Source organism: Miscanthus floridulus, chromosome 7 (genome assembly GCF_019320115.1).
Source record: "Miscanthus floridulus cultivar M001 chromosome 7, ASM1932011v1, whole genome shotgun sequence".
Classification (NCBI taxonomy): domain Eukaryota; kingdom Viridiplantae; phylum Streptophyta; class Magnoliopsida; order Poales; family Poaceae; genus Miscanthus; species Miscanthus floridulus.
In genome coordinates, this window is record NC_089586.1 from 49,563,010 (window position 1) to 49,579,031 (window position 16,022).

The following is a 16,022-nucleotide window of genomic DNA, read 5'->3' on the forward strand; positions in this document are numbered from 1 at the left end:
CAGAGAAAATATCGGGGGAGGAAGGGATAAGGAGAGAGAGAAAAGAAAGATTAAATATTTATTATGCCAAGACAATTTCATTATGGAGAATAGTTTCTATAGATGGTTTTTTACTGACGTGGTTCTCTCGGACAACGGGCGTAGTTTCAACCATACGAACTGCCCTTAACATACACATGTCATCCCAAGCATCCATTTATCGCAATAGTAAGGCTATAGCTGCTGAGGTCCCGTGTTGTCCCCAGCATTCAAGTATTTGAATCAGTGTGCGTGATTATATATATTTCTAAGTTGTCATATATCTACACAACAATTTCTTTTAAAAGAAAAAAAATAGAACTCATGAAAGAGTTAGTTTTATATCTGTTCAAGTTGATTACATAGGATTATTACATAATTAACCAGTGCACCGTACCTTTCGTGTGATCAACATTCCTTTTGCCATTCCATAAAAGGCAGGATTCTGCAAACAGTTAAAAGCCTTAACATGAGCTAATAAAAGGAAACTTATTGGTGCATGCATTCGTGCAACACAATTGGGTTGTAATATTCTTTTTGTCCACAGGTAAAGCTGCTAATACAATAAACCGCTATTGGCTAACAAGAAGGTGCCAAGAATTATATGCTCGAAAAGTATATCAATGTTGCTTTCAATGTCTCCTTGCGTGTGTCTCATGTAAATCAGAGGTCATAAAGCGGTTATCTGGCTTCATGGGCATGTCCGTTTGTGCATGTCTTTTCCCAAACAATAACTAACGAAGTGCACATATCTGTAGCTAGGTTTGTGTATGTCTCTTTGTGTATGTCCCATACGAAATAAATTGAAGTTGTATATTGGTTCACATGTAGTAGTTGCTGGGATGCTAATAAATGCAATATATAAGCAGTGGTGTGTGTTAAGGGCAGTCCCAATGCTAGAAACTATATATAGTTTCTATACCTATTAATTACCATACACACTACATATAGAAATCATAGTTTCAATAGATAGTTTCTACAGAATAATTTTTTATCCAATCACATACATTCTCTTTCCATTCTCTACCAATCATGTCCCTTAATGTCTTGGTTCTCGTGTAGACATGGTTTCTAACTTAGACTTGGTTTCTATGATTTTTGCTCTCTCTTCAATAACTACCTTGCCACATCAGCAAAACACTTAGGTGGCAGTATAATTAATGTTCATAGAAACTATGATGATTTCTACATTGGGAGTTGCCCTAAAGAATCTCCATCCAAAGTGATCGACGACGTGACCTAGCTAAAGTTGCCTTGGATTTGGAGCTGAAATAATAAATTGGTTTTACAAAATTTGTCTACATGAAGTGCAATGTGAAGAGAAGTACTATGTCTTACCTTCAGCATTTTATTTTACTTAACATTTTGGAAATCAGTGCAGCCCCGAAGACACATGTTTGATGATCGTTTTCTTTTCTAACAAAGCAATGTTCATGACATTTTCATGTGATAAACATTACTAAGCTCATGTATTAATTTTAGGGCCCAAGGAAAAAAAAATAGAAGCCGCCAGGTGCATCAATGCATGGATATGGAGTATATACGCCAGCGCAGAAACAGACATATGCAAGCGGACAAGCAAGCTTCGATTAGATGCGTGCACATGCATGTGCAGGTGCACACACTGCAATCAGGCAGCAGCAGCAGCTAGTGCAGGCAGGAGAGGGCGTGGGCCGGGCCGGGCGGACACAAAGATGATCGCGCCTGTGCCCTAGCTAGTTGCATGCCAACATCTGCTCACATGATTAAACACGCTTCATCAACCATAGGTCACTGTAGCACCTTTCGTACGATGGTCATATTATACTAGTATATTGTACGTATGCTGCTGTGCAGTCAGACGTACTGGAGTCACAAATAATAAATATATGCATGCCCAAATGCATGATCAATAATTACCCAGTGGAAGATGGCAGAGTACCGATCCATATAAGAGTGCGTGCACGCAGACATGGAATTTAAAGTCTATCGTCGTTTTCAAATCTTTTATTTGAGACACGTACATCATTTTTTTTTGTATATAACTGATGCAACATGCATTTTAACTCGTGGTAGCATGATACAATACTATGGCATAATTTTCTTAATCTTACTCCCACCATCCACAAAGAATGCAATTCTTCCTTTTCGAAATTTTGTTTAATTTAAACTTCAGACTAAATTTATATAAAAAGTACTAACATTCATGATACAAAGTACCATTAGATTAATTAGAGAATACATTTTCATAATAAATTTATTTGAAGATATAAATGCTAATATTATTTATTATAAGTTTGATTAAACTTGAACTAGTTTGACTGACACGGATCCTACAGTTACATTTTTTTATGGGTAGACGGAGTACTATCTGGAATGCACAACTAATATCAAAGAGATGCAGTTTCCGTATGTACACGTCGATCAAAAGTTTTTCCTACATGACTTATTATATTTAATCTGTAGTGTACTTTAAGTTGATGGACTTAACTCACTCATCAAGCATAGATACATCAACGACATTGATCAACTTTTATCTTGTTATTACTCAAGTTTGCAAAAAAAAAAAAGAAAGTGGGAGTATTGCATGCAAATTAAAGAAGGAGGATGCACATATATATATTTATACATTATTATATGCATAAATGCTGATATTATTGCTACTACAGCTCCTTTCTGTCCACCCTTTAGTATATATATAGACAGAGTAGCCAGGAGCAGCCTGCAAAATTATAGCATCGACTGATATATAGTATCTCTTTCTCTTCTTTATTAGAGAGAGGAGAGGCGAGGCGATTGAATGAATTTAATGATACGAGAGACACGGAGAAGTCATGTCACAGTTAAGTAACACATAAGTATATCAGAGGCTAGATAGAGGGGTGCAGACAGGCCCCCGCCCTACAAAATGATGATGAGCCGCTCCTACAGCGTATACATGTATATATATGCAAACGCAGGAACCAAATGGCCCTCATGCATCTAGCTACTGCCTCCGTCTTGAAAAGAATGTAATTTTAATTAGATGCATTTTTTCTCTTAAAGTATCTAAACTTTGAATAAATATATAGATAGAAATATTAATGTTTATGACAGCGAGTAGAGAGTAGATGTACTATGAAAATATATCTCATAACAAATCTAAAGATACTTATTTAATATCATAAATATCAATATTTTTATATATAGTTAGTCAAACTCAAAATATTTTAACTTGGTATTTTTCTATTCTACAATTGCATACTTTGTGCTTGTTTATTTCCCAAAAAGTGCTACAGTAGCCATCACATCGAATCTTGCGATACGTGCATGGAGTATTAAATGTTGACGAAAAAAAACTAATTGCACAGTTTGGTTGGAAATTGCGAGATGAACGTTTTGAGCCTAATTAGTCCATGATTGAACACTAATTGCTAAATAAAAATGAAAATGCTACAATAACTTTTCTAGATGATGGAGGGAGCATTATTATATATCTCTTCCCTCCTGCAGCTGAAGGCGGCATTCACATGCATTTACTCGGCCATATAAACGCATTCAAGCACATTCAACTGGCACCTACTACCCCTCTAGCCATGTACTAGCCCTAGCTAGAGCCATGCATATGGGCTACTCCTGTGGTTCATGCATGAGATGAGAAGCTCTCCATCCATCCAGTGACATGCATGATGAAGAGAATGAAGCTATAGGGGGCCGGCAGAGTCTGTTGCATGCGTCGTCGTCAATGTGGGTGTGCTACGACGTCTCAGGCTGCAGTGGAATCAGATGGCAGACTGGTGACTGGTGGTGCAGGGCCGGATCGGAGGAAAGAAGAAAGATCCGTCAGGGGAAGAAACGAACAACAGTTAGACGACAAAGAAGCCTCCTGTATTTCCGCCGGTGGCCACCGAACAGAATTGCAGTTACTGCTGGCATGCAGCTGCGCTGCTGCATTTGCCATCATGCTTCGCTGACCAACAATTATATGTGCATGTAACTGTCTCTCTTTCTCACTCAGACACTCACAGTGTGTGTGGTACGTATACATGCAGAAATCATTGCCTGCCTGGGCCACACACTACTGCGGACGCCTGTCAGACAGATCTCCGTCCCCGGCCGCCCCCGGCCCTCTCTCTCTCTCTGTTTTTATGGTCAAGCTGATGCGGGTGCAGCTAGGGCCGCCCGGCACACAAGGTCACCACTAGGTGCTCACTACATGAGAAGTTGAGGGGTCATATTCCTACACCTGGCTACCCAAAGGATCTTAAAATAGAGAACACATGCAATGGGACATGAGCCGTCACTATAAACTCAACACACAGGCATGCATGAAAGTTTAATCTAAATGAAAATTAATTGTGATGGTAGAGCTTTGACATGAACCACTATGTTGGATTTACTTATCACAGACGTGTCTTAATTTAATTACAGACGCAGTTTGGACACGAGTCACTGCTGTTACGTCTACGCTTGTTCAGACGTCTGTAATGACTACCTCTCACGGACACGTGTTTAGTTTACGTGTCTGTGATGTTGTCTCATCAAAGACGCGTCCCACAGCACGTTTGGACAACATGAGTCACTGATGGTATCTTATCACAGACGCATTTTATTGGCACGTGTCTGTGATCATATCTTATCACAGACTATTATATTGCGTCTGTGATATGATATACAGACGCGGCGCGAATTTGTGTCACTGATAATGGTGTCTTCTTTTTGTGAATACTACCAGTTTGCCATTGTATATATGATGACATATTATTATATATACACACAGGATGCGTACACACTTCTACAGCAAGCAACTTTCAACTTTCAATTTTCATGCAGATAACCCTAGTAAAATTAATGTGCCCGTAAGTACGTCTCCCGCGCTAGGTATTTTCCAGAGATAGATTTCCACTGGCGGGAGGGGCTGTTGAGCTTGGGGATGTACATGTCGTGAGAGTGATGGCGGGTGGAGGGTAGGAGGTGGCGCCGGCAATTGACCGCTCAGAGTAGGTCCTTGTTGTAAAACACATTGTCAACGGTTAAAAATTGTCCTTCTCCGTATCTCATGATCACCCACGTTACTACTGATACTTTTAGATAGTAAGTTTAGAGACAATACAAGTCTATAATCACATGATTTAAGTTCTTATTCAAGAGAAACTTTAAATGTTTTAATTTCTATATAATCTAACATGTCTTAGCTTCTATGCTTTACACTAAGCAGCGTCATGCATGCTTTATTCATAGTTGTGCTATGTAATCATCATCATTCTAGGGGTAGAACATATGCAAGTCATATATCCTGATTCATAAAGTTGTCTAGAAATTCTAACTCAATGTGTACTTGATATTAAGTAATTGTGATTGATAATTTGAAATACTTTTAATACTTCAATGCTTTTGATAATTTGTTTCTAGAAACATTTATTTTAGAATTAGACAAAGTATTATTTAACATCTCATATTTTGTGAATTTTAATGCAAAGATAAAAGAAAATTATATTTGTTTATAGAGCATCATCGGTTCATTGGATAAAATCAATCGAGGCTGCCAACGATGAGAAACTAGTGTTGAACATCTCCAGATGCTGCCACTGCGATTTAGCGAAGGACATCTCCAAACATTAGTGGTCACATAGGTAGTTCAGTGCAAAGCCACATATAAATTTTGATGATGTGGACAGATAGCGAGGTGACAACAAGTGTTTCGCAAAACAACCACTGTACCTAATAAGCTAAAATTGAGGATTATGTGCCAAGTTCGACAATGTTGTATGAATTATGATTACCATGCAACTCACAATATTTCTTTTATTCTATGCACAAATTAAGAAATTGTGAGTTATTACGAGACAACTAATAGGATAACTCACTATATAAGTTGTGTGTATTAATTGACTAATTTTTACATGGAACTAAATGGTGGTGTTTCGCTCCTAGCGGATGGCTAGGCAAAAAAGACGCTAAAGATCCATAATATTAGAAGCATCAAGATCATCTTGAATTTAAATTTATAAGAGACTAAGGAAGTGGATAGAGACTTGGAAAGTGATTTTATGCCAATAGAGTTCACCAAGCTGAGACTGAATGCTACTTGATTTGACCTTAGCTAAAATTATGCAGAGTATTAGAAAAAAAAAGAAGAGACAAGAAAGATGACAATAGTGTTAAGTCCGGATTGGAGTTCATGTTAATAGTTAGAGTAAAGATGCATCGAGAGAAGATAATTATAATCAAATAAATAAATCAAACTATTTGGAAACTACTTATTAAATAAAAAAAATATAAATCTCTACACCTAAAAAATCCCTACAGCTATCGTCTACGTCCCCGCCTCCGCTCCGCCCCACGGCAAAAAATATCATAAAAAACCAACAAATCAAATACGACAAAAAAACTTTCTGGAAAAACATATACGGCAAAAAACTGTTTTAGAAACAAACTCTACCACAGCCCCATTTTTTGAAAAAAAAACAACTACGACAAAAAAGTTTCCGAAAAGGCCCACGGCAAAAAAAACCATAAAAACCAATGTCCCTGTTTCCGAAAAAATCAAATACGGCAAAACAAATTTGTCAGGTTGATAAACCCAGGGTCCTCAATGGACCCGCTTCCCTACAAAACTCGGCCTAACAGGCGGCGCAGCGACAGCACGTGCCTGGGCCAGCCCAGATACACAATGACAGGCCAAGACTACGATCCGGTCCCTGACCGGCACCTTCAGCCAGGACTTCTGATCAGAGGTGCGACCGGAAGGCCTGGTCGTGGTGGGACCGCAGTCTGACTTTGACCCCCTTTCTCCGACCGAGAATACACTAGGACCTCTGCTTGCTGCTCTTTCTCGACCGACACAGTCGAGCACAACTAGGGACGACCGACCAGGGACGCCCGCTTGGTGTGGGCCCGGGGAGCAGGCTGAGCAAATAAGGTAAGGCGTTCAAGTCAATCGCAATATCGAGGACTGTACCCTGCCATGCCCTGCGCACCTGCAGGACGGTGTCGTTGGGGCATGTCAGGCGAACACGGTAGAACCTGCCAGACGCGTTAGAGCATAAACAGTATTGTGGGCGCCGTCATTTGCCGTACCAGGCGAACACTATGTAGCTTGCTAGATACAACAGAGTATGAACAGTAAGGTGGGCGATGGTGACCATCCCTTACCCGATGGTGTGGGTAACAAGACTAGGCAGCGCCCGTATGCACTCTCTCTTTCTCTCTGACTTGTAAGGCCATCCCCTTCAACTATAAAAGGGATGCGCTCTCTGCTACCAGGAGGATCGAAGGATCAAAGACTCGAAGACTCGAGGACTCAAGGACAACAGCACAACAGCTCTAGAGCTCGATAGCTACATAGTCTACATGCTCTCAACAGCTGATAAGCTCGGACACACAGAGCATACACTTCAATACTTAGCGCACGTTTGAGCATCCGTCACTCTCTTCCACTCGGTTCAGAGTCCGACCAGGCCTCTAACACCCTCTTCTCATTCCTTACTCATTTGTAACCCCACAGCAAACTTCGAGCACCTGGGCTCAGGAATAAAGTCACTAACTGACCTCAACTAGACGTAGGGCCTGTTGCCTGAACCAGTATAAATCCTGTGTCATTGTGTTGGGTTCATAAACCCGAGGTTCCTCACGGTCCATCTTTCCAACAAAGGCTCGGCCCAAGCAAATATCACACAACTCATGGGCCGGCCCAGGTATCTAAACAACAGGCCAGAAGGGCGATCCAATCACCGACCGAAAGGCCTGGTCGAAGAGGAGCGGCACCTATTTTCTGACTTCGACCCACCTCTCCGACTGGAGCGCTCACTTCGATCTCCAGCCCACCTCCGGATGGCCTCTTCGATTGGAAGGCCTGGCCAAAGCACTACTTCCGACTCCAACCCCACGTCTCCGACCGGGGTACGCCAAAACCTAGCTCACTGCTCTTCTCCAACTGGCGCAACCAGAGCCGACTGGGACCAACCGATCGGGGACGCCCGCTTGGTAAGGACCAGGAAATGGGCAGAGAAAGCAAGGCAGGGCACACAAGTTAAACCACGATACCAGGGACCATATCCTATAAACCTGTAGAAATAGTACTCTGCAACCTCCCTAACACAAACAGTGTTGTAGGCGCCGACATTTTCCCTGCAGTATTGTGGGCGCCATTAACTCCTATCCGGTAAGGCTCCCCCCACGTGCCTCTGGGCATCGACAGTGTTGTGGGCGCCAGCATTTACCGTACTGAGTGAATATGATGAAACTTCTCACATTCCTCTGGGCATCAACAGTATAGCAGGTACCGACATCTACCATACCCAAACAAAACAACACAGCCTCCCACGTGCATCTGACAGCATCACCATAGGTAGCACCTTCTCGCACACCTACACATGTGACCGTGAGCATTACGAGCTCGCCACAACCATCATCAACTCCATCGAGCTCCTAGAGCTCGAGAATTTGGAGACTCCAGCAGTCCCCAACTGCAACGGGCTAACCTCCTCGAGTACCTTCCATCTGACCGAGGAAACCAAGGCGGTGGAGATTGACCCCATGGACCCAACCAAGATGGTTCGGATCGGGACCAAGCTCCTAGCCAAATAGGAAAGTGAGCTCACCAACTTCCTATGCGCAAATCACGATGTCTTCACATGGAAGCCTTCTGACATGCCCGGCATATCGAGGGATGTTGTTGAGCATGCACTATGTGTTGTCTCGGGCTCAAAGCCTACCAAGCAACGCCTGCGTAGCTTTGACAATGAGAGGCGTAGGGCCATAGGTGAGGAGATCCCCAAACTTCTGGCAGTCGGATTCATCAAAGAGGTATACCACTCCAATAGGCTATCTAATCCTATTCTTGTGAAAAAGAAGAATGGGAAATGGAGAATGTGTGTTGACTATACTAGCCTCAACAAGGCATGCCCAAAGGACAACTTCCCTTTACCATGCATAGATCAGATAGTCGACTCCACCTCAGGGTGTGAAATCATCTCCATCTTGGATGCCTACTCAGGCTACCACCAGATCGCGATGAAAGAGTCCGACCAGGTCACGACTTCATTCATCACCCCGTATGGTTTGTACTATTACATAGCCATGCCTTTTGGTCTGAAGAACACTAGCGCCTCCTATCAATGGTGCATGCAGTGATGCTTCACAGACCAAATCAACTCGCTCGACCAACCTGACCAAGTCGAGCGGCCAAAACCAACAATCGTCGTCTATATAGATGACATAGTGGTGAAAACGGCTCAAGCTAGTGACCTGATAGCAAACTTGGCCACCACATTCGTGAACCTTCAAAGGCTCAATGTCAAATTGAATCCCGAAAAATGTGTTTTTAGGGTTTTGAATGGGATGCTGCTTGGATACATCATGTATGAGCGCAGCATCGAAGCCAACCCTAAAAAAATCATGGCCATCTGCAACATGGGCCCTATACACAACGTCAAGGGCATATAGAGGGTCATCGGCTGTTTGGCCGCCCTGAGCCGGTTCATCTCCTGACTAGGCGAGCGGGGGATGCCTCTCTACAAACTTCTCAAGAAAACAAACACATTTGTCTAGACAAAGGAGGCACAGTAGGCTTTGGAAAGCCTCAAAGCATCACTGACATCAGCCCTAATCCTCATCGCTCTTGAACGGGAAGAATCCCTCCTCCTCTACATCATGGCAAGCAACCACATTGTGAGCGCCGCTCTCATCATCGAGAGGGAGGAGCCAGGACACCCCCTGAAGGTCCAGCGACCGGTGTACTTCATCGATGAGGTACTCACCGACGCCAAAATTCGCTACCCCTAAGTTTAGAAGCTTCTGTACACCATGTTGATGGCGACCCAAAAGCTCCTACACTACTTCACCGACCACCAGGTCATGGTCGTCACCTTGTACCCACTCAGGGAGGTCATCCGTAACTATGATGCTATCGACCGGATCTCTAAGTGGGCTCTCGAGCTCATGGGCCACGACATCAGGTATGTCCCCTGCACCGCTATTAAGTCTCAGACTCTTGCCAACTTCATCATTGAATGGATGAAAGCCCAGCTCCCAACCCTAGACATCACCCACGAGTACTAGATGATGCACTTTGACGAATCGGTCATGGTGCCCGGCTCAGGGGCTGGAGTGGTTCTAATCTCCCTAGAAGGGAGCAGGCTTTGCTACATGATCCATCTCCATTTTTCAGCCTCGAACAACACCATGGAGTATGAGGCCCTCATTAACGGACTATGCATCGCCATCGAGCTTAGTGCCATGTGGCTATATGTCTATGGCGACACAGAGTTGGTCATCGACCAAGTCATGAAGGAGTCCTCCTGCAAGAGCGCTCTCATGGTGGCATACTGCCAAGAGGTGCGCAAGCTCGAGGATAAGTTTTGAGGGATCAAACCGCACCATGTCCCTCGAAAGGACAACGATGACGCCAAATTCCTCACAAAATTGGCGACCAGATAGGAACCGCCCACCGATGGGGTCTTTGTAAAGGACCTCCTCAAGCCATCTGCCTGCATCCAAGAGGATCCGACCCAGATGCGCTCCAACACCAATCTAGGACTCGAGGGGGCTCCGGCCCCCTGACGTGCCCCGACCCCGACCGAGCGCTCAGGGGCTCCGACCTTGGTGCCTCCATGGCAACGTCGCCCGGCGACATCGCCGTGATGGCACTTGATCCGGCTGACTGGAGAGCACCATTGCTCACCTACCTTCTCGAGAAGGTTCTCCCACTGGAAAGGACTAAAGCATGATGAATCGCTCGACGCACCAAGACATTCATCGCCATTAGTAACGAACTTTACAAGCAAAGTCTACCGAGAGTGCTCATGAACTGCCTCCCGACTAACCAGGGGAAACAACTTCTCCTCAAAATCCATGCTAGAATCTATGGACATCACACGACCCCAAGGTCGCTGGTCAGGCAAGCCTTTTACCAAGGTTTTTACTAGCCCACTATGCTACGAGATGCGGAGGAGGTGGTCCGTAGGTGTGAAGGATGCCAGTTCTACGCTTGGCAAACTCACCTGCCAGCACAGGAGCTTCAGACCATCCCCATCACCGGGCCATTCATGGTCTAGGGCCTCGACATGGTTGAAACCCTCAAAAAGGCCCTGGGTGGCTTCACTCACCTACTCATGGTGGTGGTAAAGTTCACCAAGTGGATAGAAGCGAAGCCCGTCACCAATATCCACTCGGAAGAGGCAGTCAAGTTCTTCCTCGACATCATCTATCGATTTGGTGTTCTTAACCATATCATCACCAACCATGGAACAAACTTCACCAGGAAGAAGTTCCTGGACTTTCGTGATGGATACAACATCAGGATCGAATGGGACTCAGTCAGACACCCACGAACTAATGGTCAGGTCAAACGGGCCAATGGCATGGTCCTCCAAGGACTCAAGCCCGCATCTTTGACTGACTCAAAAAGTATGCTGGGCGTTGGGTTGCAGAGGTCCCAGCGACCCTCTGGAGCCTAAGAATGACCCCAAATCGATCCATGGGGTTCACCCCTTTCTTCCTGGCATACGGAGCCAAAGCAGTGTTGCCATTCGACCTTGATCACGGTGCCCCAAGAGTAAAGGCCTTCGACCGAGACCAAGCCATGGAGGCTCAGCAGGACGCAGTCGACCTGCTCGAGGAGGCTAACCATCATCCGCTCCGCTCATTACCAGCAAACTCTCCATAGGTACTAGAAAGAAAAATCAGGGGAGGATCCTCGAGGTCGGTGATCTCATACTCAGGAGGACCTAGTCAACCAAGGACAAACATAAGCTCTCTCCACCATGGGAAGGACCATATGTGGTGGCCGAGGTGATCCGACTGGGCTCCTATCGGCTGAAGGACGACAACGGCAACATTCTCATCAACACATGAAACATCAAACAGCTACATCATTTCTTTCCCTAAAACTCGGTCTTACCATTTATTTCCATTCAATGCTTGCTCCTATAGTGCCCCAGCTTGAGCACTCTTGGCCTAGGTCGCTCGAGGGCTCCATGGGGGTGCGATACCACCCTTCTTTTTTTACTATCATGTAGTAACCCTTTTTGCCCAAACAAAAGGGCATCGCTCAAACAAAAGGGCATTCTATTTCTTTGATTACCCTACGTAACTTGCGCTTTAACCTCCCGACCGATCACACCCCACCATGACCTATGGTTACGAGCAGCTGAGCCCCATGAGCCATGCCCATGTTCTTAAGGTTGTAGCCTATGGGTCAATGGGTAGGTGTGAAAAAGGAAGTACAAAAGACAAACCTACGCAAGGATAAAAACAAGGGCGGACGAGACAAGCTTCCCCTCACGAGTGATTTCATCACAAAATAAACTTAAAATATTCACGAATGTAAAACTGTTCACATGGGGGCTCCCCCACAAATTCATCTTTTACATAAACTGACTATTTCTACTCTAACTCCATTATGGCCCCCCGGCTATGTCGGTTGATGGTGCAATTGACGAGGACGCTAGCTCATGGCGAAACCACCAGAGCAACTATTGGGGCATCTCCACATTGCGGGGCATGCACATGCATCGACCCCAAAGACATAGGGGAATGATCACGTCCCCTCAACCAACCGGCGTGCTCCGCCGTACTCGGAGCAGGGGGGCATGAAGCCGACGATAACTCCAAAGGGTGCGGTGATCACGCTCGCTTTGCCTCTCATTCGAGGGCGGTGTCTTCACTTGTGGCGTGCTTCCTTGACTTAGGAACATCACCGTGCACCTCTGTACCGGTGATGGGTGTAGCCACAGGCTTACGGTATTGCACCGAGGTCATGGCAGTGCCCCTATCTCCCTCGTTCTCTAAGGAACTCGCGTCATCACCCGTCTCCATGGGATCCTTCGACTCGAGCTCCGCCTCCATGTCGCTCCGGCTCTCACCACCATGGACCCATTGGTTGATCTCTTTCTCCTTATCAAACCTCCTCTGGACCTTCTTAGTTTTCTTCTTCTTCTTGGCAAGCGCGACCTCCCTCTAGGCGGCTTGCCAAACCATGCCTTCTGGCCCTCTCGAAAGATGCGGCTAGGATTTATAGCCCATGAGTCCCTTCAAAATGAGCAACTCGAAATGAATCAAAACATCAAAACAAGAAGGAAAAGGTCATGGGAAAAAGCATACCAAATTGGACCACTTCGTAGCATGAAGGGGTTCGGGCATCCCTTCAAGGGAGTTTTCATCCCTCAACTACAGTGCTCGACCAAGATAACTCCGGACTTCATCTTTCAACAACTCCAGTGATGCATGGTCAGGATCCATTGGGCCAGAGTATCCACATCGGTCGCGTCCTTTCCACCAGTGGGGAAACCCGATGGCGGAAGAAGGTGTGGAAGACCCACAACCCCTCAAGGCCATTCTGTTGACGGGAAGGACCCCATGTCCCACTTTCCCTCTTCTTAGGCCTCCCGCTGGTAAATGTTGAGAACGGCGCCTCCATTAGGTTCCTGATATAGAACCACTCGCCATGCAACCCCCGGTTGGAGTCACTAGGCGAGTACATGGGGTAGGGGATCGATGGCTTTAGCCTCTTCTATAGGGCAACCCCCCGACTAGTGTGGTTCTAAGTGGTTTCCCCTTGGATAGGGCTTGCCTGATGAAGACTCATCAGAATAGATCCACATGCGGCTCCATCCCGAGGAAGGCCTCGCAGATGGTGACAAAGCCGGTGATGTGCATACCCTAGTTAGGTTGAGGTGTTGCAACTCTAGGCCCCACTTATTGAGGAGCCTGCGTAAAAACTAGTGCATGGGGTACCCGAGCCAGCGCTCATGGAAGGCATGGAAGGAGACGACCTTGTTAGCCCAAGGTTGTGGAACAATCTCCCCTAGCGTGGGGGCCCTCTAGTGCGCCACCTCCTTCGACGAAAGCAGCCCCTTCATGGCAAAGTTGGCCAGCACAGCCTCATCCATGTTGGAAGGCCTCCAGTTCAACATCGGACATCGGATTTACGAATGAATCTGTGAGTTTTTCCTCTTCCTCGCTCTGCCCTACTCTCTCCTAAAAACCACCGCGACACATGAATAGGCTTGGCAAAAAGAAGGAAGGAGGAACGGCAACGGATGAAGAAAGGTGAAAGAATAGGAGGAAAACCCTCTCCCTTCCCCCTATTTAATGCGAAAAGGCATGCAGTAGGACATGGCCCTAGCCGATGGGACATGGCCTACCCAACGGGACATCGCCTGGCTAATGGGATGTGGCCTAGGTAGGGCCCACCACTACCGCAATCTGGGCACGGGAAATGAGATGCAACCGCACGCAAATGACCCTCCGCCTTCCGAGGTAGGGTTTGGAGGAGCCCACCAATGGAATCTCCATTGAGGAGAGGCCAGCGGGTCACTCGAGTCGATTGGACGGCTCGAGAGGCTACCGAGAGATAGATAAGGAGCAGTGGGATGCCCCATGTGGGTTATGCCAACTCCATCATGAATGATGTCCTGGATTCCACTTGGACATATCCGATAGGAGCTCCCCAAACCCGTCACTCGAGCCATCGAGGTAACTTTACCAACCCCCGTTTTACTTTTCCAGTACATAAGCATTCATTCGCATGCATGCATTTATACATCCAAATCATTGCATATGCAATCATTGTATCAAAACGCTTTGCATCGTGTCACAAAGTTGTAGTCGTCTCATTTTATATGAGCGGCAACTGATCAGGGTTCGAAGGCCAGCCCGTGAAAGGCTCGAGGCTACCTCGCGTCAAACAGAGCTAGGGGAGAAAACACAAATGTGCCCCAGCGGCCCTTGCCCGACTCACTCAAGAGCGGACATGGTCATCTCAACCTTCTTGTTCGATCCTAACCTCGAGTCGTTCCCACAGAATCTCCATCGACGGGTGGCCATCGGGCCACCTAAGTCGCTCTTCGGAATGACTTGGGCATCTACCGGGAGGCGGGTTAAGGAGAAGTGGAGTGCCACCTGAGGGCTATGCCGACCCCATTGAAAGGTCCTAATATTGCTAGAGGGGGGGGGTGAATAGCCTATTTAAAAATCTACAAATCAACTAGAGCAATTTTATTAGTATGACAAATAGCGAAATGCAAACTTGCTCTAGCTCTACAAGGGTTGCAAGCCTCCTATCCAACAATTCTAGTTGCAATGATTACTAGGCACATAACTTGCAATGTTTCTACTCACTAAGAGCTCTCAATTTTGTTACTCTAAAGAGCTCCACTAGATGAACTTCAAATAACAAAGCAAGCTCTCAATTCTAATTACACTAAAGAGCTTGCCACAACTAGTTTGCAAGAATATAAATGAGTGAGTTGGGTGATTATACCGCCATGTAGAGGAGTGAACCAATCACAAGACGAATACTAAATCAATCACCGGGAGAATACCAAAGGGTAAGGGATAACCAATTTTTCTCCCGAGGTTCACGTGCTTGCCGGCACGCTAGTCCCCATTGTGTCGACCAACACTTGGTGGTTCAGCGGCTAAGAGATGTTGCACGAACCTCATCCACACAATTGGACACCGCAAGAACCAACCCACAAGTGAGGTAACTCAATGACACAAGCAATCCACTAGAGTTACCTTTTGGCGCTCCACCGGGGAAGGCACCAGACCCCTCACAATCACCGCGATCGGAGCTGGAGACAATCACCAACCTCCGCTCAATGATCCTCGCTGCTCCAAGCCATCTAGGTGGCGGCAATCACCAAGAGAAACAAGTGAACTCTGCAGCGAAACACGAATACCAAGTGCCTCTAGATGCAATCACTCAAGCAATGCACTTGGATTCTCTCCCAATCTCACAATGATGATGGATCAATGATGGAGATGAGTGGGAGGGCTTTGGCTAAGCTCACAAGGTTGCTATGTCAATGAAAATGGCCAAAGGTGTGAGCTTCCACCGACCATGGGGCTTAAATAGAAGCCCCCACGAAATAGAGCCATTGTACCCCTTCACTGGGCATAACTCGGGGTGATTGGACGCTCCGGTCATATTGACCAGACGCTGGCCCTCAGCGTCCAGTCATGTGATACACACCACGTGTCCCCTCTCTTTGAATATTGTTCACCCGATCTCAATGATCATTAGTCGATCGGACTCTATG

The 16,022-nt window shown here is 45.9% G+C and overlaps 1 protein-coding gene across 1 annotated transcript; it reads left to right on the forward strand.

The window, feature by feature from the left end:
• Positions 1 to 11,042: 11,042 nt before the first annotated feature.
• On the forward strand, positions 11,043 to 11,435 carry LOC136465493 (uncharacterized). The gene has a single exon (XM_066464202.1). It carries the CDS (start codon positions 11,043 to 11,045, stop codon positions 11,433 to 11,435), a length of 393 nt encoding a protein of 130 aa, XP_066320299.1.
• The last annotated feature ends 4,587 nt before the right edge of the window (positions 11,436 to 16,022 follow it).

What these genes read in the sequence shown, in the direction of transcription:
- LOC136465493 (XM_066464202.1), top strand. Translation starts at nt 11,043, where the DNA reads ATGGTTGAAACCCTCAAAAAGGCCCTGGGTGGCTTCACTCACCTACTC.